Source organism: Apis florea, unplaced genomic scaffold (genome assembly GCF_048593485.1).
Source record: "Apis florea isolate Af1SG1 unplaced genomic scaffold, ASM4859348v1 contig_2492_pilon, whole genome shotgun sequence".
In the NCBI taxonomy this organism is placed as follows: domain Eukaryota; kingdom Metazoa; phylum Arthropoda; class Insecta; order Hymenoptera; family Apidae; genus Apis; species Apis florea.
In genome coordinates this window covers 2550975-2578743 of record NW_028256593.1, presented here as the reverse complement: position 1 = coordinate 2578743, position 27769 = coordinate 2550975, and the positions used below count along the sequence as shown (strand labels likewise).

General features: G+C 22.8%; 2 protein-coding genes across 12 annotated transcripts in view; one reads left to right on the top strand and one right to left on the bottom strand.

The window, feature by feature from the left end:
- The window catches only part of LOC100867774 (secretin receptor), a 53718-nt gene that overhangs the window by 5962 nt on the left and 19987 nt on the right, over nucleotides 1–27769 (bottom strand). For 3 of the 11 annotated variants that reach the window (XR_015291586.1, XR_015291584.1, XR_015291585.1), the window contains exons 6-18: nucleotides 25672–25778; nucleotides 25200–25361; nucleotides 24507–24601; nucleotides 23618–23970; nucleotides 23197–23327; nucleotides 22919–23004; nucleotides 22604–22748; nucleotides 22055–22319; nucleotides 21151–21311; nucleotides 8410–9910; nucleotides 7992–8333; nucleotides 7184–7337; nucleotides 6279–6439 (exon numbers count right to left, since the gene is read on the bottom strand). Coding sequence is in view for 3 of the 11 variants with exons in the window: in XM_086906152.1 (XP_086762278.1) it covers nucleotides 20416–20541; nucleotides 21151–21311; nucleotides 22055–22319; nucleotides 22604–22748; nucleotides 22919–23004; nucleotides 23197–23327; nucleotides 23618–23970; nucleotides 24507–24601; nucleotides 25200–25361; nucleotides 25672–25778 (1631 nt within the window). In the remaining 8 variants the exon portion in view is untranslated. Of the gene's footprint in view, nucleotides 1–6278; nucleotides 6440–7183; nucleotides 7338–7991; nucleotides 8334–8409; nucleotides 9911–20388; nucleotides 20542–21150; nucleotides 21312–22054; nucleotides 22320–22603; nucleotides 22749–22918; nucleotides 23005–23196; nucleotides 23328–23617; nucleotides 23971–24506; nucleotides 24602–25199; nucleotides 25362–25671; nucleotides 25779–27769 lie in introns of those variants that run through there. The other 8 variants (XM_086906152.1, XM_086906154.1, XR_015291583.1 and 5 more) reach the window with 7 other exon arrangements.
- On the top strand, nucleotides 10578–16356 carry LOC100867529 (protein obstructor-E). Its single transcript, XM_003694156.4, has 5 exons — nucleotides 10578–10958; nucleotides 13540–13803; nucleotides 14165–14359; nucleotides 14668–14854; nucleotides 15225–16356. Exons 1-5 carry the CDS (start codon nucleotides 10871–10873, stop codon nucleotides 15274–15276), a joined length of 786 nt encoding a protein of 261 aa, XP_003694204.2. The 5' UTR covers nucleotides 10578–10870; the 3' UTR covers nucleotides 15277–16356.

The following is a 27769-nucleotide window of genomic DNA, read 5'->3' as shown; positions in this document are numbered from 1 at the left end:
AATTATAATAAGTTTTATACAGGTTTCAATAAGAAACAACAATTTGACATTTAACTGTAAACTTTAAATTTGCACATTATATTGTAAACATTAAATTTTTATTAATATTATTATTTAGAATGTGTTAACATTATGAAAAACAATAAAAGGAATAATTTTTTACCAATAAATAAATATATATATATAAAATAGCAAAATAAAATAAAAAAATATATTTATACTTATAAAATAGAATATAACAGTAATAAATAAAATTACAAGCTTATATTAAACAGATTATTTCAACAATTAATCACTGTAAAACGTTGCATTACAGGGCAAAAGCTAGACGACATCAAACACTATAAAATGATTTATGTTTTCAAGAAGATCAAAGGGCAGGTTCATTTTAAGTGAAATAAGTTAAATGTCTTAACGTCATTAAGAGCAGCAGCATGGCACAAAGCCATGGAAAGTCGGTTTAATAATGCTTCTCTGTACCATCTCTATTTATAATTACATAACTTTTAAATAGAATGAGTTCTGTGTCATTAAACTCGTTTCGTGGATTACTGCAATCGTATTGCGTAATTGGAAGATTGAGATCTTTTATACACAAAACAATCTTTTAGCATTTACACTTACATCTTAAAAATTGCGTTAGACGAAATCATTGAAGCGTTAAATCAATATTGCCATAATAATTTAAAATAACTTTTCGCTAGCTATTAGGATATTGCATAATCATTCATTTTTTATATATAATAATAAATATAATATTTATCCTTAAGTAAGTTGATGTTTAAATTATAGGGGTTGATGGAAGAACCCTTGACCCAATTTCAATAATCATAAAAAGGAGAAAGTTATTATGAAATACTTCTACATTATGGAATCTTCTAACATCTGTTATAAGAGAAGAGGATCATTTATGCTTGCACAACAATGAGGGATTACCAACTTAGATATATCAACTGGAGAACACTTGTTTGAAGTTGCAGAATGCCAATCCGAATGAATTAGAATCATTGTAAAAAAACTGTATTTCTTTAAAAGTATTATAGAAAAGAAGAAAACCAGTATTTATTCTTTTTGATATATCATCGATAAATTTTTAATAATGTAATAATAAATAAAAAAAATATATGAATTTTATATATTGTTTCATAAATTAGAATCGCTTTAAGCTATCAATAAAAATTATAAAAAAATTATAGAATCATGACACAAAATTATAATACTAATTAATATTAATATTAAACCTATATCAATATAATTATATATTTAGTAACAATAAATCAATATTACAATCAATATAGTAGAATTACTTAATAATAATCAATAGTAGTTTAATATAATCAGAATTAATTAATAGAATAAATAATACTAATAAATAGAATAAATAATACTATTGATCATCAATAAATTTGATTTGTCCGAAATTTACCAATATTTGTAGAAATTATTAGAGAATTATAAAATTCATGACATAGCCATGATTTAGCCGAAGAATTATCGATTTCTTTTCTTTCAGTAGGAGTAAGGTTTTCGTAATCATCTCTGTACCAGACATATCGTTAACAGGATCTATCATTGAATCGCTGTTAGAGCGAGAGCAAAAAGGCTGAAAACGAAATGGCATAATTTACAGGCCAACAATGAGATTATAACCGGTATACCGTAACGGGTATACTATGTATGAAAGGCGAATGAAAAATATCAAATTGTTCCCATCGCTTTGTAAACGGATGAAAAAGGGCTGAAACAAAGAACACCGACAAGACATCCGGTGAATTTCGAATGAGATATCTGCTATTAATATATCAAGGAATCATACCACCAATTATATCAGTAAGTTGGTTGATCTATTGCAAACTATGTTTCAAAAAGAACTTAAAAACTGGGATCTTTAAATTACTTTGTAAGATTGTACTTGAGGTATAGAAATTGAAATGGATTATGAATTGATTGTTGATGCATTTATACAAAATTTAAATGCACGGAGAAATCAACAGAATGCATATACAAAGCAATATAAAATATTCACAGTATAATGTACATTATGATATTTGAAGAATAAAGCAAATTTTTATTTAAGCTGCACTTTTTTTAATCATATTCAACAAAATTTTACTTTACATAAATATCTACAGTCTATTATGAGTAATTGAATTCTAATTATAGAAAAAATTTTAATCAAACTACTTTACAGTAACAAGTTTAAAAAAATTAAAAGTAATATCTATTAAAATTTTTAATCATACCAAATTTTCAGATAATTTGTTTTACTCATTAACTTCATTAATTTCATCAATATTAAATAATCTTGCAAGCAGTCAATTCACGTTATGTAAAAAATCCTAAAATTAATTCTATTCCCAAAAAGTCTTTCAATAAATTTCAGTTTTACAATTCAATGATAAAAAGAACTCAACTCATCTAAAAAAATATCAGAATGCCAAATACTACCAACAAATGATGCCAGTATGTTATTTCATGTAAGAATATTACATAAACTGAAACAAATATCAGTCAGGTCATAATCATGTTACAAATGACCCATCACCGCCTCTATAATTATGTGTTTTTATGCTGGATCTCGAACGCCTTTAAATTATAATTGCAACTATAAATCAATCATAATTTCCTTTTGCTTCGCGTGGGCCTTATTTTTATGTTGTTTCAAGGAGGATATTTCTTTGGCAAATGAAGAATAGCGTTAAAAGTCACGGAATCCGAAGGCGTACATCATGTTCGATATTATTACCTGATCAGATTCGATCAGATCAACGGAATTAATCGAACGAATGACAAGGTTTGAATTTATGGGATAGGTCGTTATTAAACGTCGGTAGTTGGTACAATCTTCCACATGTCTTCCATATCTATAACAATGTTAATTAAGAATCACAGTTCACATAAGTAATCAAACACTCTTTTGCAAGAGGATTTCCAGCGTAAATCAAAAGGAGTCATTGTTATTGGATTGTATGGTAATGTAAATGAAGCAACACAATATTAAGGCTAAGAAAAAAGTTACTTCTTGGCAATATTAATTCAAAAATATACAATTGTATAACAATCAATAATAATCAATTGTATAACATGGAAAAATAATATTTGATTTAATTTAACTCTTATCATTATTAGTAATTAAAAAATATATATGTAATAAACTATAGAATGCATGAAATAATAATACTTTGATATAATAATAATTAAGAGGTGAAAAATATCTTTTTCGTTTAATAATAGTAATATCATATCAAATAGGATTAATCTTATTTTGTGAGATTAGCTTCTCAGTAGTATTAATATATGATATAGTCACGTTGCACTAGTAGTACAAATTGTAATGGCGTAAGTTAGTGATTTAAGTGGAAAATGTTAAATAATTGTAATTAAATTTTTATCTTTTCTGACATCTATTGAAGAATTTGTAATCTGACTAACAATAAATATATTTGCAAATGTTCTATTACACAAAGTAAGAAGACTGGAAATATTGTATAGCAGCAAAATAAGCAGTTAAATATTTTAAAATTATCATATTAAAATACCTTTTATCGTAAGAAAGGAAGAGAATTTTTGTTCTTGATTTTTCAGCTAATAAATTATCCCAGTGTATTATAACGCATCTTCGAGAATTTTAACAGAAGATGTCCAACAAGTTGGTACTATGAAATGAAATTACGAGAACTAGTAATTTATTATTCGTCGCTATTGCAACATCCTTGTGTTTCACTATTGAACCATATAATCGCAGATGACAAAAAAGTGGATGATAATGAGTGCTAATATCGTAAGTAAAGGATGTCAAAGATTTCTTCAAATACCATAAAGAAATATAATCACTGTCTTGTTCCTGAAATTATATAAAAATCAATTTAAAAGATTGTACTATTCAAATAAAAAATATATGAAAGCGTACATATTATGTTTCATTAATGAAAAAATTCGCTTTATCTTGACTTAATTAATTGATTGGAACTTTTATAATGAAAACGATTTGAATATATGTACTTCAACCGGAAGACAGGTTTCGCATTTATTTCCTGCGCCATCTATGCATGAAAATAAGAATGATTTATAACGGTAATCATATTGAAAATCAAGTTTAATGAGCTCAAACATTAGAACGAGAAGTCTAATGAGGTCTCGTTTGAGAAAATCTAATATCCACAGATAATCCTCGTTCTTACTATTGCGTATTATTCTAATGCAGTGTTTCTCAACTTACCTCAACATTTTGAATATTGTATTGTATCTCTTGCATTATTAGAACAATATTTTACTTATCAAATATTTATTATTATTAAAATATAATTTATTCGTGAATCTGAATATATTAAATCAAGTTTTTTTTTTAAATTTTATTAATCAATTTTTTTATAACAGTCTTTATACAAAACATTTTGAAGTTTCAAGATTAAAAGAAATTTTCAAAAGTATTCAAATTTTATTGAAGATTTAAAACAACAATTACAAGTACTAACAATCATAAATACATATGAAAAAGTTTTATGATACTGATGTGGATATTAGATGATGAAGACAGAAATTTGAGAAACACTGTTTTAATGATTTTCAGTTAAAGTACTTGGTTGGCAACTTTATCGTACATATGTCCCTTAAATTTACGACTCGCGCGAAGCATAAACATCCTGCTATTATACGAAGTCCGCTTCTAGTATTCTGTTAGTGAGTATTGTATTCCCTTATCGAGAGGTATCTAATAAACTATCTAATTTCGCACGAACTTGACACTTTTTTTCAAAGAGAATATACTCGCGGGATATGTATTTCTATCCTAATCGCTATTTTTATTAATGTTAACCACTCTTAAAATGATTTATGTTCTATGATTAATTTCTAAACTAATTTAATTTAATTTTATAACAATAGTAGAATTGAATTTGTAACAAGTTATTAAGTTTATGAAATATGAAAAGATTTGAAAAGATATAAATAAGAAAATATATTTAATTTTTCTTTCTTGACTCATAAAAATCATGTGAATGTTGAATTTATTTTTTCATTAAAACTATTAGGAAAGAAACTTGATTGTTTATACCATTTGTTGTTTAGTTTTTGAAATTTTATGAATGTTATGTTATGTGAAGAATTTTTAAAAAAATACTGTATTATATATCTTTCAATCCTAATTTTAATTTTTTCTTTTCAGAAAGAATTTTCTTGAAAGAAGAATAACATCTGATTTTCATGTATGATTTAAATCGTCTTTTCGTAAACAAATTTGCCAAGATAACTACAGAATGGCGTGTGTGTGGCCTGCTCATAGCCCGCGAGACTTGAAAAGGTCTCGCAGAAATCTGATTGCTTCTTGCGCGTTAAAATAGCAATCAGCTGATCTCGTGTCAAAGAATACAATACTGAACAGAATCATTACGAAATCGAATTTCGATAGCTATGAACCGTGACTCGCTAAGCGTTTTTGCCTTTCAACCCCTTCATTTGCTTTCTCTTCTACTTATGGTATAAGATTGATGACTTTTTGTGCCAATTCTAATATTAATATTAATTTTATATAAATAAAAAACAATTTGCCAAAAATAAATTTTTTTTTATAATATCAAGATATATATTTTTTATAATTAGAAAATAATAAAGAAGAAAATAGAACTATTATTTCTTAGTATAGCTAGTGAATAAAAAATTTATTATTTCCTTAATTAAACTTATTATAAATAAGATTTTAAAATTAATATAAAATATAAAAAACTAGGTTATTTGCAGAAAAAATTAATTTTGCTGTAAAATTAATTCATTATTTTTTAAATGTTTTCAAATAAAAAAGATACTACTATATTCTTTTATAATAAAATTATTACTAATATAATAAAATCATTATTAATAATTTAAATATATTTTTTACATCATTTTATATTTCATATGAAAATTAGTCCCAATTTTAAACATTATAAAATGATAAAAATTAATATAATTAAATCAACTAAGAAAATTTGAAAATATTCAAAAAAAAAAAAAAAATGAAAGAATAAAAGAATTGAAAAAAAAGGATGCTGGAAGAACAATTCAGTTTTCCCTGAGATAGATAAAAGCCATGAAGCATAAACGAAGAAAGAAGTTGCTAAGAGGCAGAATATATTCCTGAGAGGCTAATTTGATCTTTGTAGGATGCGAATAAAATTTACAGTGCAATATAGAGGGAGGTGTGTACATGTATTAGCCGGATCATGGCCGTAAAGCAAGAGCTCGATCTGTCGAAGCACATGTTGCTTTCGTACGATTCGACCTCGCGTTCGCTCGATACTTACTCCGGTCTTATGCAAATCAGCCGAGCAATACGTGCTTGGTGGAATGATGAGCGGTTGGCTAAGGTCATCGCGAAGGAAGGTTAGAGAACAGGATTGGATTCACCCCTTTGCTTAGTTAGATATGCGCTTGGATTGGTTGCATAAAATTATTTGAAGAGAATCTGTAAGAAAATTATAAAATTAGAGATAGTGAAAAAAAATACCATTACTAGTAAAAAATAAAAATATAAAAACATAATTAAAATACTGAGAAATAATTTGCAACTTATGAATTTTTAAGAAAATTTGAATTTTAAAGAAAAAATTGACAATCTAAAAATATTAACTCTTTGCATGATAGCTAAATGCATATTTAAATAAATATATTATGGATATATAAATAATGTTGTTAAAATGAGAATATACAAATTAATGCTTATAAATAAATACAAATAAATACAATATTTATTTATTAATCCAGTTTAAATATCTTTATGAAAATTTTTGGAAATTATTAAATTAGAAATATTAAAATTTGACAGATAAAACATAATAAAGATTTAAAAATTATAAAATAAAAATATCGAATGATATATCAAAATTAATTATACAATATAACGAACCGTCTAATTATTAATTATGTGAAATTAAGTCAGAATAGTTGCATTCTCACTACATTTTAAAAAAACGAGAGAAATGTCGTATATTGTTTGGTACATTTAATTAACGTATTGTATTCTAATTAATATTACTAGAATATCCAACATTCATTATTCAATTACTTGAACAATTCCAAAATTTATATTCATATTATTCAAAGTAAAATTTCTATAATTTCATCCCTGTAGAAGATATAAATTCATTAAAAAAAAAAGAAAAGGTGCTATAATCACCCTTAAATTTTAAGGGATATATTTTATTAATACCTTTTTATCCAGAATATTAGGTCAAGGACTCGGAACTTTCACGAAAGGCGTTCAGTTTCTTTCTGATGCCTCAAGTGAACGCATATTGACGAGCTTTTGCATGTCTTATCCATATAATTCTTCTTTCTAACAGAGAATGATATAGACATCAAGTCTGTAACAATCAAATATTCCATGATTAAATAAACCAATACTATTCCAATTATATAAATACGAATTTGTATAATAATTAAAATAATCTTTAAATTTATTATTAATATTTTTATAATTCTTTCACAAATTTTCAAATTGACTTATTAAAAGATAACTTATAATAAATTCTACTTTCATAAATTTTTTTCCCTCCTTTTGGGAGGTGTTATAAATTTTCTTAAATGAAAGTAGGATTGCACAGATTATTCGCATAATCATGTTACCAATAATTTAAGAGAATAATCAGCAGGGGTGCTAGGGTAATCACTGTCTTCTTTACGAGCTACAATAATTTTAGAATTACTTTCACATTGGTCACATACGAGGCTCGTCTTTAGAGAAGTTATTAACCACAGCATTACAAATGCGCATTCGTGTAAAGTGACAAATATCATGCGATTTTCATAGAATCAAATTTATTTCTATCGCTACAGAAAAGTCAATCAAGCAATGTTTGTTACTTTCTATTTATCTTTTGTTATAATAAGATACGTGTAATTTCAGTTTTATCAATAATCATTTATAGTATATCATTTTTATTCAAGTCTCCTAATAAAAGCTAATGATTATCGCTGATAATATGCCATATGATCATAATATTTGAAGAAATATTTACAATATACCGGCTGTTGGAAAAGATGGATAAGAAGGGTATAAGATGTAATAGAACAATAGATATCTTCGACCATTCTCCCATTATCGGAACCTCTCTCCCAATCTAACGAATCCTGTGATTCGACATCGACGATACTTAAAGGTAACTCCTTCCGTGACATTAGAAAGGCACTCCTAGCCTCTTGTTGCATCGGTCCTTTTGGCTCGTTCGTTTCACACGCCACGTCGGATGTAGAAACAGTTACAGGTAACGTTTCTTCTTTGTGATACACCTCTCCATGATATCGGGATCAGATCTTCCTGTCACTTGTGAGACACTTAAACAGGGTGGATAATTGCCTCGCTGGAAGATTAAATTTTTATTAAGATTTAATTTATGAAAAAATTAATAAGCTGAATATTAAATAAATATTATTTACGTTGCAAATAATGAAAGAAAATTTATTTTCGATGTGTATCTTCATGTATCCTGTGATAGCTATAAAAAATAAATATCCAAATGATGAGTATTTCTAGAATTAAAAAAAAATTGTTCAGTATCAGATAATTATAAAAATATACAAACGATGAATTACTTAGAATTTAAGAAATTAGTCAAGAAAATTAAAAAAGAAAATTAAAAAAAATGACGGTCTAGAAAATTTTTGGAAAAATTTTGCTTATTATCTGTTATATTTTAATATGTATTTGATTACATATATGTTAGGTCATATTTTCAGAAATAACAAAAAAAGAAAAAAAATTAAATGTATAAAAAATATATTTGATATTTCTATACAATGTATAGAATTTCAGAAATATTTTATTATAAATAGCATATACAACATATAAAAATATAAAATTATATATAAATTAAATAAAGAAAACAATAATCACATCAAATATCGAAAACGTTATCGAAAGCATAAATTCATAAAATAAACATAGATAAGAATAGTTATTAACAGGAGAAAGATAAATATAGGATAAAAATAATAAAATCAGCGTCATCTTTAGAGTGCCGCAAATTAAATACATAAAGAAAGGATAAAGATAGAGAATTGATTGCCAACGCCATCTTCTGAGTAACTAAAACTTTTTTTTAAAAGCAAACTAAGAATTGAAGATAACCTTTCTTCTCGAGCTTCTAAAGAAAATAATTTATAGAGATATTTTTGATTTTCAAAAAATGATATCAATAATCAATTTTTGCTTTACTTGTTCTTTTGAAAAAATATTTTTGGTAATTAAAAAATGACATTGATAACCAATTCTTTTTCAATTTTACCTTGCCTTCGAAAAAAATATCTTCGATATTCGAGAGATGGTGCTGATGATTCTCTCTACCTTATCTTCTCATTGAAGATATATCTTTGGCACTTAAGAGATGAAGCTAGTAGTCAATTCTTATTCTAGTTTACCGGTAAATTAAAAGATTTATAAAATATATTTTTAACATCAAAAAGATGGCAATAATAATTACTTCTTACGTTATCTTTTTTCTTCTATTTTCTCTTCAATGTTTATTCCATCTCTGTTTTTTTATAATTGCTTTTAACTTACATATACTTAATGTCATTGCTATTATGTTTATTTTGTTTCAATGATCCAAATGATTGTAATTAGAATACAATTAGTTTTCTTGAAAAAGATAACAGAATTATATTTCTAATCATGAATTTCACTTATTGTTATTAAACTTGCCTGAAATAGAAGAAATAATTGACCATCATAAAATTTCTTTGTGGAAGCAGAAAGCATAAGTAACATATATAAAATAATTGGAATAGAGACTAAGAACTTGCGTAATGTCGATGTTCCCAGTTCCGCAGTTAGAAAAGCCTCGGGCGTCCATCGAACAGCCTTGACATTTTATTCGTTTCTTTCTGTATATTCCTCACCTACAAGCCTTTTTCTTAAAGATATTAGAAGAAGAATGATCTATAAAGTTTGACATATTCTATTTTAAATATCATTTAATATAATTATTTTTAATAATAATGTGATATAACATTAACGCCGCCAACTTGCTCATAATTATATTAATGAAAATAATATATATAATGATAAATTATAATTATATAAAGAATTATATATTAAAAAATATTTATTTACTTTTAAACAAAATTTAATCAGAAATAAAAATATAATCTCATTCGAAAGATTCAGCAAAATTCATTCATAATTAATAATACAATAATAATTCTACAATAACATGTGAGTTATTGCAAATTATCTATAATATTAAAAACATTATATATATAATGTTATATAAATTTCTGTAATAATAAAACAATATAGAACAGTTGGATTATGTAATATTTACATTTACTTATTTGTATATTCATATATGCATTTCTATATCTCTAATTATAATAATTCGTAAAATATGAATCTGATTAAAAAAATCAACTATTCAATAAAATATAGAACATTCATACTAAAGAATATATATTCATGTTTTGTTATAATAATATGGATGCTAATTAATTAATAATCAATTATTTATATTGTTAAGAAATTATTTGTATTATTAATTATTAATTTATTTATTATTTATTATTCATTACATGAATGAAAAATGAACTTTAATTTACATGAACTCTAATACAAATAATTGGCAATTAAAACAATTTCAAAATATACAATACAATACATAAAAATTAATTTATTTAAATATATAAAATATCTAAGTTTTTTTAAATATAATTTTGCACAATATGATTTTCCCAAAGATTTTAACCAACAAAATAGGAAAGAGAAAAGAATCTGAAGAGAATATAACTGGAATTGAGATGCTCAGAATGAATACGCGTGGTGGTTGAGCGAAGATGATAAAAGCTTGCGAAGAAGAAGAGGCAGGTAGTTTTGATTTCGGGAGCGGGATAGCAAGAGCTCGAGATGACCCCGACAACGACGATCGTTCATATATGTATGTTGATTGCCTGCGGCATTCTGAATTTTGTCAGCTGCGAATACAAGTCATCGAGTGAGTACAAGTGAAAATATAAACTTTTTGCAAATAACAACTGTGAAATTTTTATGTGTTTGATTATTCTTTTTCAAGATTTGTGTATTCTTACAATTATTATAATTATAAGTTCTTATAATATTATAAATATAAGTTATATAATTATAAATTATAAGTTATATATATTATAATTATAATTTGACTAAATGGTTCAATAGTCTTTATACATTAATATAAATTTCTTTTATTAAGTTAATAAAATTAAATGTTTTTATTTTATTTCGAAACATGTATTAAAAAATGAAATCTAATTTTTTATTAGATATTTCGAGAAACAAGAACTTATAATTATAATTATACATAGTTTTTAATGTTTTAATTTCGAGAATATATAACAAAGATTTATAATGTTATATCATTATTAATATGTAATCTTTTTTTCTTGTTAATGTAAGTATATTTAAAAAATGCATAATATTTTATGCATGTATAATATATAATATATATGTACAAAATTATTTTGGTAATCAATGAATTATAAGAGATAGAATTATAATAAATTATAATTCTAATTCTAATTATAATGGATAATAATATTTAAAATCATATATATATATTATAAATAGAAATAATTATTTTGATATAGAAATATATAGAATAACATATAAAACTATAAAAAATTTAAATTCTACAGTTTTCTTTTCATTATAATTTTTTTTAATATAGCTTTCCAACAATATTTTATAAAATTAGAGTAATTTTAGTATCTTCAATATTTGATCATATATACACACATTTCATCATTCTTTTCAAGGTTTTACAAATTTTAATGACTTCAATATATATTAGAATTTATATTCCGTAGATTCATTATTGGTTTCATAGAAACATAAATAGAATTTCTAGTATGCTCACATAAGTTGTGACAAGTTATTTTGTTAAAGTTTAAAATTATCCGAAAAATAGTCACGTTTAAAATTCATCACTGTTGTTGAAGCAGTACCATTTAACTTTTCATTGTTGCATCATTGTGTTATTTTGCGTTGTTTATTCTTTCGCATTAATTTTTTTCTTATTATATCAAAATGACAGATTCTTATTAAGATTATTACCAGATTGCGTTTCTAGCATTCCTTTTTTCTAGCATAATGATTTTATTATTATTAAATTTGATTAACATCACTATCATTACTTGATATAATTAGAATTTTAGAAAGAGAAAGTGTAGAATTTTTTTATAATTATTTATGCTTATTTTTTATTTAAAAAAAAATAATTTCTTTTAAATTTTAAAAAATTGATATTATTCGCAATGTAAAATTTCATTAAATTGTTCTTTAATACAATCAGTTTCTATTTTTATTCTAATATCAGGATTCAATATTTGCAAATAAAAATATTATGAATATATAATTTTAATAAAAATATTTAATAATTTATTTTTATATATTCTATACTTTATATTTCTAATTAGAATTTAATCTAATTGAATTAATATATAAATATATAAAATATATAAATGTTGATCTAGCTCTAATCTAAAAATGAAGCAAAACTTATTTTTCTATTTTTTATTAAATAAATAGAGAATTATTTATATTATATTATAAATAAATTACATAATCATTGAATCCGATGCTGCGAAAGGATTCTATTTCCGCTAAAAGAAAAAGAAATTTTTATGTGCATATTTAAATCTGCTTCGAGTTTAGTTAAAGATAATTTAGAGAGTTCGTAAAAGAAATGAATATATAACTTACATATAAGATAGAGATAGAGAAAGAGAAGTGCGGAGGTCAAATCGCATCGTTAAACTTTCTCCATTCGAGGCTTTTCGATAGTAGACGCGAATGCACGAGCACGCACGATTCGGAGACCGGTTTCGTCTTCAAGGTACTGCATTATGCAATGAATCGAAGTTTCCCAATTCAAAAATTTGCAAAAATAGTTCTGTTATCATGAAGTCTATTAATAATTAATATCTTTTTCTTGGCTTCTTAAATTTACAAAAAAAAAAAAAAAAAAAAAATTATTTACATGTAAGAAAAAAAAATTTAATATAAAATAAAGAATATAAAATAGAGAAAATTATAAAAAAATTAGAAGTAATAATTAAGAAAATATTTTTTATGTGCAATATTTATTATAAAAAAATTGAGAAAAGTATTCAATTTTATAAATCTAAAAAGGATAAAACTAAAATTAGATTTTTAATAAATTGTGATTGTAAATACTTCTATAATTGAAAAAGAGTTGTATAACTTTCTAAAATCAATTTCTAAATGATGCAAGACTAAATTATGTTAAAATAGATAATTTTTTTTTTAAGAGATGATTAAGTAAAATAAGAATAAATTAGATAATTTCTTAAGACATTGGTTGAGAAATTCTGGCGGTATAATATCGAAACAGATACTTCATTAAATATTGAAAAATCAATATTTTTAGTAATTTTTTCTTGACTTGTAAAGCATTACATTTTTTTTAGCATTCAAAAGAATATTATTTCATATTTTTTTAAAAAATAAAAAAATTTTAATATAAATGAATACATTCTATAAATTAAAAATTCATATGAAGAAAAATTATTTTTTTTCAGATGCGGTTCAACATCTTCTTGTAGGAAAACGAAATCAAGAAAATAATGTGAATTTCTATGGCAAACAGCAAACCTCATTATCCTGTCCAGAAAGAAATGGTAGATTTCCAATTTCGTCTCAATGTGACGCCTATATAGAATGCATCGATGGTATCCCTGAAGAAAAATTATGTCCCGAGGGACTCCTATTTAGTCCTGAAGCAAGATTCAATTATCCTTGCGGATACCCAATAGACGTAAATTGTGAAGGAAGGCCTAATCGACGTTAGTATTTGCGATTTTTTATCTTCTTCAATTTAATTAACTAAAAATTAAAAAAAAATTGATTTTTAATAATTTTTCTCACAAATACATATATTGATTTGTTATTTTATATATTTGATATTGATTTAAAACATCAAATAAGATAAATTATTTCATATTTTGAATAATACTATGTAATCTTTATGGATTTTAAAATTATTTTTTTTATTTTTATAATATCTTTATTAATTTATAATTATAATTTTTTTCTTTTTTTATAATTTATTTATTTAGTTTTCTCAAAATTGATATTATTTAGATATTGTTTTTTTTATATTTAAGTTATATTTAAGTATAATAAATAATAAAAAATAATTTTTAGAACCTGCACAACCAACTGCCGATTGTCCTCATCAATATGGTTACTTCAAAGTTGGGGATAAGCAAAATTGTGGTCAATTTATGAACTGTGCCGACGGAAAGGGATACATTTTTGATTGTCCTGAAGGATTAGCTTTTAATTCAGAATCTTATCGTTGTGATTGGCCCGATCAGGTCACTGATTGCGATGTTGAAGGTAATTTTTTTCAATAATCATCACAATATAAATATTTACATCAACAATACTACACAATATCAATATATTTCTCCATAAATCTGAAAAAATTGTTTTGAATTGAAAACTTAAATTATATAATTATATAAAATTATATAAATAAAAATAATCTTAGAACTTAAAATTAATAAAAAAAGAATTACAATTTGTACTATTAATCATTATTATGAATCGCATTCGATTCTAATATTTTTTATATTATCATTATTTATATTTATTTATATTATCCAATTTTTGAAATTATCGATTACTTTATAATTTCCATATAGCATTCTTGGGCTTCGTTTGTCCAGAAGATCTTTCTACACGAGAAATTAAATTTTTCCGAAGTAATCTGGATTGTCAGCGGTATTATATTTGCGTAAACGGCCGACCACGATTGCAAAATTGTGGTGAGGGTAGGGCTTTTAATGAGTTGACAGGTGCTTGTGATGCTGCAGAAAATGTTACTGGATGGTAAGGACTTTCTTAAAAATTATATTTACCGATTCTTTCTTTCCTACAACAAATTTTTCTTTTATTGTAAAGAATTAATATTCTTGAGTTTCGCATTAAATTATCTTTAATCAATAATCAGTTACTTTCAATTTGTAATTAATAAATATATATTTTAATTTATTAAAAATTATTAAAAAATTTATGAAAATATATACTCGATTTTATTAAAGTTCTTCCTTGAATATTTTTTAAATTATTTTAATTAATTATTTCATAGTTCTTTTTAAATTATTCTCTCAATTTTAATTTCAATTCTCTTTATAATTTATGAAATTTTATGAAATGTTTTAATAACTGTTCTTTAATTTTTTATTTTTTTTGTTTCTAGTGAATTACATCTTGGATTGTTACATGAAAAAAAAACTGTGAAATTATTTTAAATATGAAAAGAATTTTAGTAGCATCTGTAAGTTTTCTACTAAATGAACAAGTGATTGCTATTATCTGAACATACATATTAATAATGTTATATAAATGAAGAAACAAGTTATTACAAAAATGAGTAAGTGAAAAAATGATGTAAATAGTTGTATGTTAAGAATATTCAACATAAAAAAAAATATATATTTAGTAATTTATAAAACCGATACTTTTATAAATGAAATTATCCATTAAATAATCTATTTTAAATAATATGTGTTAGTAATAAAATGTTTAATATTCATTTTTTTTTTAATTTCAATTGGGGAACTTTTAACATCGAATATACATTCATATGTATTCATACACGAGTTTGATCTGGTCTCTGATATATAGTTCTGAAGTAGAAAGATACGAATGTACTGTAATTGAAGTAGTTTTAATAACTCGTCTAAATTCGATCGAAAATCGTTGATATTTGATTTATAGTCGTTTGAAAATCGATATATGATGCAATCGAAGAGATTTTATTTTCGTTTAAACATTGTAAAAATCGGTAACAACGTAAGATGATGCAAAAAGAAAAAATGCTGCTTTTAAAATAAATTTAAGAGTATATTTAGAGAACATTGTATATTCTTAAAAAACATTTTTAAATATTTATACATTATTACAGTCTAAAAAGCGGCAATTATTCTTTCGCAACATCATCTTCTCTAAAACGTTAATATTTTTTCGCAACATCGTCTACGAATTATACGATGTAATTTAAACTTTGAAAATATTATGGTATTTAAATTTACACATTAAAAAATTATAAAATTTGATTATAGAGGCACATCTATATATATTATTTGTAAATATATATGTAAGTCAATTAATATTAATATATAAAATTCATGGAGAATTTTATTAATATTTTATCAAAAGCTTTTCTTATAAATATCAAATTAAGAAGAGAATAAAAGAATTTTCTAAAATAATTCTATCATTTAAATTACAAACATTTTGTACGTAATAATTTTGTAGACATATATTTTTCATGTATACATTACTGCATTCATATCTAAAATATATGAAATAACAAAAAATAAAACAAATCTATATTTGTCTCATTTTATTAAAAATATATTGAAAAATGATTCATCATACAGGATTAATTATAATTAGAATATTTTAATGATATTGTTCATCACGAATTTTTTTGCAATGTTTTTATTATAAAAAAAAATAATTGTTCTAGAAAATAATTCCATGTGATTAATATATTTATTATTAAAAATTCCGTACATATAGATACATTTTAGTATTAACATGTTAAAAAAGAGCATGATAATAAATAAATTGATAAGATTATGTGTAAAATACATAATAATGCACATGGAAAATTTTCGATCGATTAATTTAATATGTTATATTATAATAAACATTAAATACACATATACACATATTTTTTATTTTATAATTTACAACATAAACGTGATGTATGTGACATGAGCAATTATTTCTATGAAACAATTGCACCTACGTTAATCCGAACTGAATAGAGGTGGATATCGACATGATTCGATTTAATCCGACTCATAAAAGCGACGTGCGACTCTGAGGAATTCTTAAAAATTATGGTCAAACAAATTATTTATTTATTATATTCAGCAACAGTTACACTGGACATGAATTCAAGCATGTAATTTTAGAATTAGCTAATAAATATGTATTCATATGATTATGTAAATTTGATTATATTTATTTGTATTTGCTTAATTCATGTTCAATATAATCATTGCCTAGACCATCCGAATTCTTAAGCCGCAGAAAAAAAGAATAATTGAAAGTGAATAGATATATTTACAAAATGAAAATTAATTTATACAATAAATATATAATAAAATATACATATATACATATTCACCTTAAATTATTATTATAAATACATGCTTTGAAAACCAGTTAGGTTTAACGAATTTTGGTGCAGTGTTAATAATCTCGAGACGAAAAGTATAAAAATGTGTAAAATTATATAAAATATAAATATTTTGAAGCTTCTTATTTATATAATTGTACACAAATTTATAGAATGCAATTTCAAAAATCTGAAAATATTAGTACATTAAAAAATGACTACTAAAATGTCTAGAAGTCCATATATTATTATTAAATAATTTACAGTAAAAACAAGATTTGCAACAAACAAGATGGATTAGTTGATTTATAATTTTATTAAAATAATTTAACGCATCGCTGCTACTTAACTATTCATGAATCACATTGCATCAATTGAATGACAATAATTCGAAAAATCTTTATATCAAAATAATAAAAATAGAAACTTCACTATTATATGCTTCTGGCAAAATATTTTCAATTAGAGTAACAATAATATATTTATTAAGAACAAATAAAAGTCGAGTAAGAAATTGTTTTTTTTTTATAAATGTGAAAAAAATAAAATTAAATTTTATATTCGAATTGATATCCTAAAAAAAGTATTGATATAAACAATATTTTACTATAATATTTATCAACAAAAAATAAATTATTTATTCTAAATATCTAAAATTTTTTTTATTATATAGATTTAATGCAAATAAATAAAAAGATTTATTTATTACTTATTTTCAATTGTTATTTATATTTTAAATAAATAATTTTATTATATTTTTAATATTTTCAGTATTGTTCTTTATTTTTTAACATTATACTTTATATTTTTTACTATTTATATTTTTTTTATATTTGCCTTGATTCATTACAATATTTTGTTAAAAATGGGTGAAACTTCGATCACTATCACACATCTTCTATTGTTTTTTGAATCATCTTTTATATATTTTCATATCTCTATCAGATTTAGATTTGGAGATTAATTAGACGACTTTATGAAATTAATATTTTGATTGTTTGAAAATAAAATGTTTTGGATCATTGCTCTGAAATCTAGTTCTCATGTATGTAATTTGTTATGAAAGATACTATATTCAAATCAGATACCACATTTTATATTCTATAAACGAAACCCCCGGGAATCCCATTGATTGACATCGACTTTACATGAATACGGATCTATCCATTTTTCAATGTATTTTTAATACATTGTTTTTTTAATTATTCGTCAATATGACATCTTATATACCTAGGATTTTGCATATCATATTGTCGAAGAATTTAAAAATTTAAGAAATTTAAGAAATGTGTCAAAACTATAGAGATAGAAAATCTGTATTCGCGATGACAATGAAAGGCATTAGTTCCGTTAAATAGAACACAGAGTGATAGTACCAGATTATGATTAAATAGAACATTTTAATATCTTTTACAACAAATCACATACTCGGAGAATGAATTCATTTAATGATTCAAAACGCTAGTCTCAAATAATTCATAATTTCATAATTTCAATTTCTGGATTAAAATCTGACAGAGGTATTTTAAATTGATGTAAAAAATATATAATTAAAAAAAATAAAAGAAAATAAAAGAAAATAAAAGAAAATAAAGCAATAAAAGAAAATATCCTAAATTCTCAATACAATGGAAATATTTTGCGGTATTAAAAAATAAAGGATTGTATAATAATATTTTTTTTTTTATATAAATTATAATTGAAAATAAGCAAAACTTTCAAAAATACTTAATATTTAAATACAAAAAATTATATAAAATGTTTATGCAATGAAAAAATTTTTTATGTTCTATGCACATTTAAAATAAATGAAATGAAAAATTTGTTTTTTTTTTAATATATACACATATATATATTAAAAGAAATACTTTTATATAACTTTTAATATTTCACATTTTCACAAAATTTATTATTTTTGTTTTATTTTTTAAATTTTCCATTTTAATTTTTGGTTAATCTATTTCTTGAATGTTATATTATTTTGTTACAAATTTGTTATTAGCGACGAATTTGAAGTGAAAATAATACAAGAATGACCCTCAGAAAACCTAATACACAGCAACTGAAGAAAAATATAACCCTTTACCTACACAGATCTCTAGCGAAGAAATTTGAAAAAAAATAATGGAAACGGCGCCGCTATCTTACCACACAATAAAATTCCTATTCGAATTAATAAATACAACTGGAATCACAAATGGAAAAATTAGACAACATATCCTAAAACATAGCCTAAAACATAGCCTAAAACATAGCCTAAAACATAGCCTAAAACATAGCCTAAAACATAGCCTAAAACATAGCCTAAAACATACACGATATGAAACAATTATGAAACAATTATTCTGAATATATAAAACCTATACTAAAGTGAACTTTTACATCTATATGAAAATCAATAGAAGTCAAGAAAATATCAATACTAGTCTTATTTATGAAATACGGAATGCTTGTATTATTTTCTTGCTAAATTGATATCACTATTAAACAAAGATATGTATGATGCAAAGTTAAAAATTCAAATAAAATTATAATAGTAATAAAATTTGATCAAAAAATTGCAAAAAATTTTTAGCATTAATATCATAAAACATAAAAACTTTTTTATATGAATATGAAAATATTAAAATATGTCAAACTGTATAAATATCAATAAATATAAATATCAATTTTTATTAATAATAAATGGATTTTTTTAATATTAATATTATTGATTTTAGCATTAGATTTACTTAATTTTTTCGTATTTTTATATTTATATATATAAAAAAAAACATTTTTATAACAAATATATAATACATTTATAATTAATTAATGTTATATACTATTGTATGCGAAAAAATTTTGCCAGTAATAAGTGAAAATAATATTTAAATAATTTCTTGGTAAAACGAATATTTCTTTATAAATTATAAAAAAAGAAAAAATATTAAAAATCAACGTTTTCCTATTTTTGTAAATTCATGAAAATTTATAATAATATAAAAAACGAAAAACAAGATATTTTTTTAATTCGAGACATTTTAGTAGAATAATAATTGAAACAATTTTAGTATAACATTGATGAATTTACAGTCTTCATATTACATTCATTTTACAATAATTTATTAATTTAATTGCACACACTTTTTTTTATCGAAAGAATTGTGTTAACTTCGTTAATTATTCGCAAACAAAATTCTTTTGATAAATTCATTTTATAATCATTTACTTTTTTACTTTTGATAATCATTTAAATTAAATTATGAAAGAAGTTTTATGTGGGTCTATTATGTAGACTGTGTAATTCATAAGCGAGATGACAGCATTCTGAATCACTCCAACGATGCTGTTCTCGAATTCTATGAATATTTAGTCCCGTACAGGGTGTAACTTCTGAATCCTATAATGAAAGTATATGAATTTTTCAATATAAAATTTACCGTAATTTTTATTTTTTAATAAATTAATTTTTATTTCTTTTTTAATAATATTTTTAAAAATAATGTCTGCTTTTTAAATCATAATATATTATGTATAAAATATAGACGTTTAGTATAAAATAAAATAATTTAACTAATATGTCTTTTAAGAGCAAAATCATCATATACGTTATACTTTTAATTTTTGAATTTTCAAGAAAATAATTCTTTATTTTACGCAAGTTAAATACTATAGAAAATAGATATAAAGATTTGTAATATTCTCCGATTTCGAATTATTAATTTCAGTTCAGATAATTTTATAAAATGTTAGTGAAGTTATTTAATTTTTTTCTAAGATATCTTATATGTACACCGAATGTTATTGTTAAATATTTATTTTTTATATAATAGATTTCATAAAAAAATATTAAAAAGAAAATAAATATAAAATAATAATATATATTTCTTTATATTTTATATTTCTCGAATATAAAATGTATTTTATTAATAATTTAATAATTTTATTATAAGAAATTATGTGAATGAAAATTACATGTATATATAGAGAAATGTTTATATGTACTCACATTCGAGCAAAAAGGAAGTAACGATTGATCGGTGTATTTACCATAGGAGAGTGACGTATCATTTGTTTGTTTCTGATTCTCTGGATACGCACTCTGTCCGTTTCCTGCAATTTCCAGGTAACCTCTGCTACTTGCTAAACTACCTCCCCTCGTACCAATATCTAAAAAATATAATAGCTCCTTTATATGCTTATATTAATTACATTAAAAAATATTGAATAAAAAATTAATAGAAATTTCTTTCATTCATAATTTTAATTTTTGATAAATAATTTTTCTATTATTAAAAATAACTATCTTTATTAATTTTGGTATGTCATTTAATTTTTAAAATATTTAATAGAATTTTGAATTTTTTTGTTTAAAAAAAAAACATTTTATGAATTAATTTTCATTATTCTGAACATGATGTAATAGATAAATATAAGATGAACTATTTTAGATCAGAACTACTTCTGATTTAAAATTGAAAAAATATTTGTAGAATAAGAGATATATTTTTGAAGTATTTCATAACTTACTTTCTATTTTGTTTATGAAAAATATTGAGTAAAGAAAAGCAAAACTTATTTGAAATATTTTTTAATAGAAGATAACGTGGAATTTTCTCGAAGAGATATTATTAGTAATAAATAAATAAAAAGATAATATAAAATAAAAATATTTTTTTCTTAAAAATATATCAAAATCAATGCTTCAATCACACATATATTATTAATTACAGAAAATTTTTATACGAATTCTTTCCAAAATTAAAGTAGATATATTTAATAAGAACACAACAAATATATATAGAATAATATAAGGATGAATTAAAATATCCGAATATGATAACGAAGAGTATCAAAACATAATAAAGGTGTGGCATTAAAGATCGGAAGTTTTGATAGGATAGAGAGGACACCTTGTATACTCGCCATCGAGTGGGTAGAATGTCGTGCTGTCCTATCATTAAGAAAATAGAGCCAAGGTGCCTTCCACCAACGTGATCGCTCCGAGTGTTTATCAAGTTTCGATGCATTGCAACTACACATACTATCTGAGTGAGTGGAATGTCTGGAGACCCACTTAGTATGAAAATGGGGTATTTTTTGATTTTTGATTACCCTAGTTACTTCGGTCCGTACTTCGCCGTTGAGAAAACAATATAAAACAGCCACAAAGAAACCCTAATATGAAATAAGAAAATTAGAAATTCAAAATTAGAAATGAATATATTCAAAATGAATATAAAATAAGAAAATAGAATTTAATTTTGTCAAATAATAGGCAAAAGTGAATATAATAAATTGAAAATTTTGAAGAAATGTATGATAACTCTTGATCATAAAGATTTTAAAATTCTGAATTCGAAATGGAAAAAAAATATTATTCATATATATAATAATTATTAATATAATAATTATATATATATAATTGAAGAAAATAATTAAGAAAACATTGAATCTCATACCTGGAAAGATGCGAAAAGTTGATCACAAAAGAGCCACACAATTTCAACAATTTCATTTTCACCAATACTGTAAGACATGCCCAAAAAAAGAGTATAATGAACTCCAAATAATGGTACCAGAACCAAAGTACTTTTTGCCCACCTCCTGAAAAATAATCTAATCTTTTTAACAGAATAACTTTAATAAATGAAAAAATAATTGCCGAAATGATTTATCTTCTAACGAAAATGATCTAAGTTTATATGAACTTTTAACAAATGAAGTTAAATACAATTAAATTACTGCAAATTTATAAAAGAGATAAAGAAACTTACTTGTATCTTTGTGTTTCTTCCGATACTGTGGATTTCAACTTTAACAAGAGCACTCTAACAATATTGATAAATAACACGAAGTTGATCTGTGGAATTTGAAATAATTTCTAATGATTGGAATAGTTTTTTTGAAATTTGAAAAGAAATATTGAGAACAAAAAGTTGAAATATTCGAATAAAATTTAAAAACTAGAAAATTAAATTGAAATTTTCAAGAATAATATTATTTAATTGTTATTCAAAAAATTAAATATTATAATATTTTTATTATTATTTACCAAAATAGAGAGCATAGTTGGAACTCGAATCAAGAGAAAAAGTTCGGAATTTTCATGAGTGGTCCAACAATACTTATTTTCAAGTATTACTCTCGCTACAATCCAACATAATACAAATAGAGCTGGCAATCCTGAAAATACAAATATATAATAACTTCATTTTACTTTATATGCTAATTTTATTGAAATAATTTAAATGCATAACAGTATAATACCGGACAAAAAATGAGAGCAACTTATATTGATATACTAATATTAATTTGGAAATCTTTATAAGTTGTAAAGAAAAATTAATATTTTTTTTTTATTTAATAAAACAAATAAATTTAATAATTAATTAATGATTGAACTATTGAAAGAATTAAATCGAACATTTCTGAAGCTTCAAAAAATAAGCCAGAAATTATTTACCAAGACTCACCCCATCCAAGACAAATGTAGATAGCAATGCTCGAGTTCACATCGGTGAAAAGTGCTAGAAAGACTAGATTATGCAAATAGAGACCTTCCATTAATATCCAAAAATAGTTGGCGAGAATGAAATACTGCCAAAAGCTAGTGAATATTTTACAAAGCCAACTGCTCTCTTTTTCATCAACCAGCCAATACGTTTTCCCGTTTTTTATCATCACGTCTGAGGCTAAGGCAATGCCGGAGACAAATAAGATGTCCTTCATCAATGCCATGAATGCACGAAACATGAACGAAGCAAACAAATGCATGTGCAGCATATTCCGGGGACATCTTAATTTCCTACGTCCAATTCGGGATAAACTTGGAGTAATGATCCGAGATTTTAAAGATTAGATATTGAAATAAAGTTTTAATCAGTATAGAATTATCAGCTCGTCTTATAAATTCGTGAAATATTTCATAAAATTGCTACATGTATTTTGATTTTTAATAAAGAGAAGGATTTAATAAATATAATAAGTTCAAAAAAAAAAATGTTACTGGAATATTTTACTCAAAATTTTTATGAAATGTTTCTTCGAGTATTCATTAAAAAAAATCAAAATATCTTATATATCAGATTATATACTGCCTAAAAATGAAATCATAGATTAAAAAAAAAAAATACAATAATTGCAATTGGATCAGAAAAGTGTACAATAGACAAATTTATGGGACGATTTTATATAATAGAAAATTGATCATATATATATATATATATATATATATATATATATATATATATATATATATATATATAGTGAATTTCTAATTTGATTATTGATCATGAATTTTACGAATTAAAAAAAAAGATATGAGAGATAATCTTGAAGATAGTTATTAGATGATATACTCACTTAATCATAGCTAAAATAAAGAAAGCAATCACTAAAGTGAAGAAGGAAACGGTATATCCAATTTTTGAGATAATCTTCACTATTGGAAAAAATTTCTGTAAGATAAAAATAACAATATATAATTAAAAGATTTATTAGCACTTACAAAGATAATGTTTGACTTTATGAAGCATACAGGAAATTAATTGAACAATTTAATCAATAAAGCGCTAATTTCAATTAAAATTAACAGTACTAATATTGATCATAATTGAATCTGCATAAAATTCATCAAAAATAATTTTATTTCTGTTTTATAAGTATTAATAGCAATATTAATGAAATATTAATAGCATTTTATATTCATATTATTTTATATAATTCTAGAAAATAGTAAAAATGTAGTAGTATTTAATCATTGATTTCTGTTTTTTAAAAAATATTTGATGTCACTCATAATTTCCATCGATTTTCAACTTTTGAAGAAATATCTTCTGCTTTTCCATAAAGTATTTTCTTTTTTTTTTTATGCATGATAATGCAATAAATTATTTTTAACATTTTAACATTTTTAATATTTATAATCGATATATTTTTTTATTCTAATTAAAATATTTTTCTCATAAACTCATTAAATTAAATTTATTATGCATTTGTGATTATTCAAAATTTTCTTAATTATATTTCAATACATTTTCATTTTCGAATATTTACCTTAATGAGAATATCATTGTTTCTCTGTTCATTTTCAGGCAAGTCCACCAGAATAGTTACAAATGTGTTTCTATAGCATTGGCTGTAATTACTCCAAGTATTGTTGATATTGCTATTCCATAACCATTGTCCGTTCATCATACATTGTCTGGAGGCATTTGCCTGATAATCCAAATATGGCATTCAAAAGAAAAATATTTAAATATATATGAAAAAATATATATATAAATATAAATATATATAAAAAATTTAAGAATACAAATATATTCAAACAAATATATAAAAAACATTTTAATAAAAATTCATCAACGTACAATTTCAATAATTAAATAAAAAATAAAAAAAATTAAATTATTCAAAAAATTTTCTATATAATTTCAAATATTGAAATTTTAATTTTATTTATATATATATTAATTATTAAAAAATCAAAATGAGAATAATTAATTAATAAATTAATTTTATTAATTACGTGTGTATTAAATCCTGCGATGTAAGAAGGACAAGATAAAATGGCCAACTCTCCAGGTGCCGTTGATGGCCAACATAATATCTTGTCCCAAATTTCCGGACACCATCCTATTTTTTTTAGAAAATTTACTTTTATTTGTTCTTTTATATTAAAAAAATTTTTATTACACATTTTAGCATCTCATGTGCAAAAAAAAGAATGAATCATTGAATCAGAAACATAATATAGATACGATTATAGATTGAAGAAAAATTTTCAAAATTTATCTGACATTTTAATTGACATTTAATTAGTTATGATGTAAGAAATATTACAATGTGAAAATAGATTTATTGCTTTCGAAGTTCGAATAAAAAAAATCAATCATATGTACAAAATTTAAAATATGAATTAAAAATAATTTGAGGACATTTTGACAAAATAAATAATAAAAAATTTAACATTGTATTTCAATACATATATGATATGTTGATTAATTGAAAAATAAATATATTGTATAAAAATGTTGTTTATTTATTGTACTATATTAATATTTAAATTTTTAGAAATATTTTTATTGTGAAGAATTAAAACAAAAAAGCGATTATTAAAATAGAAATTAATAGATTTTAACCTTATTACTTTTCATCAAAGAAAAACAGCTAACAGACTAGCTTGGCTAATTGAATCGATTTTTCGTTAAGTGATCAGTGTTAATATATGCTTTTCGATATATGATGTTTAGTAATTTAATTATTATGTCGCTTTCTTTCAATCAATTATTCACTCATATTTTCTGTTTTTATTAAATACTTATTTTATTTAAAAACTCGAAATATGCTTGTTAATTAATTAAATATATTTAAATATTTATAAAAATTTTCCTTTTCTTCTCAATAATCATATTAAAAGAAATATGAATGAAAAAATTCCACTATAATATAAATATTATCAATAAATTATCAATAAATTATCAATAAATTATCAATAAATTATCAATAAATTATCAATAAATTATCAATAAATTATCAATAAATTATCAATAATCTATTCATTTGAAACTAACAAAAAAAATATAAAAATGTTTAAAATTTTGAAATTAGTAAAATTGTAAAATGAGTCTCTTATTAAAATAAAAAAAAATATTAATTATGTTGTGTAATAATGAGTACAATGAAAAAAGGAAAGTTATTATGAATAAAGAAATAAAAATGCATAAAACATTATAAAAATATCATGCAATATATAAAACTATATCGAAAATATGAAATTTGTAATATGAATCTTTTTTGAGAAAATTAAATTTGAAATTCAACAAATAGAATAAAAGATCGCAATGATATATCAAGTTTTCAATATCAAAAAAGTAATCCATTTCCTTTCTATTTTTATCTCTTTTTCATGAACACATATACAAAATTCTTAATAATTCTTAATAATTTTATATAAATTAAAAATTAGAATTTCTTTAGAATATATTTAGTTTTTTTTTTATTAATCATATTGTTATTTTATTTATACATCACTATGTATTTAACTTAAGATTAAAATCTATATTTTAAAATCTATATTATATTATATTATATTTGCATTATAATCAAAATTTTTTTTTTTTGGTGAAATTATTTGTTTTTATTGTTATAAAAATGGATAGTATTATTCTTTATCAATTTATTAATTTTTATAGTATAGTAGTTTTTAAAATAATTTATTGTAATATAGTTTATATTAACTAATTTTTACAATATTTCATTTGATAAATGGAAAAATTCGTATCATTATTGAAATTAAAGTTATGATCTCATGACTTAGAAAATCGACACGAGCTGCATATTCTTGCTTACAAAAATAGGAATCCATTAGGTTTCGAATGTGTGCAGAGGGAAATCATATTTAAACATTTGCATGCGCGTTCGTGTGGTCGAGTTTATTGCTTGCATTTTCTGAAATACTATCATTTTTAATTTATTTGTCATCCTTATTTTCCTAATTATATTGATAAACAGAAATTGTATATCATGTTTAAATTTTAGTTTTATCATTCATCTATAATCATTCTTATAACTATTTTCCATATAAAAAAATTGAATATTGGAGAATAAAAAAAATTTTAAAAAAA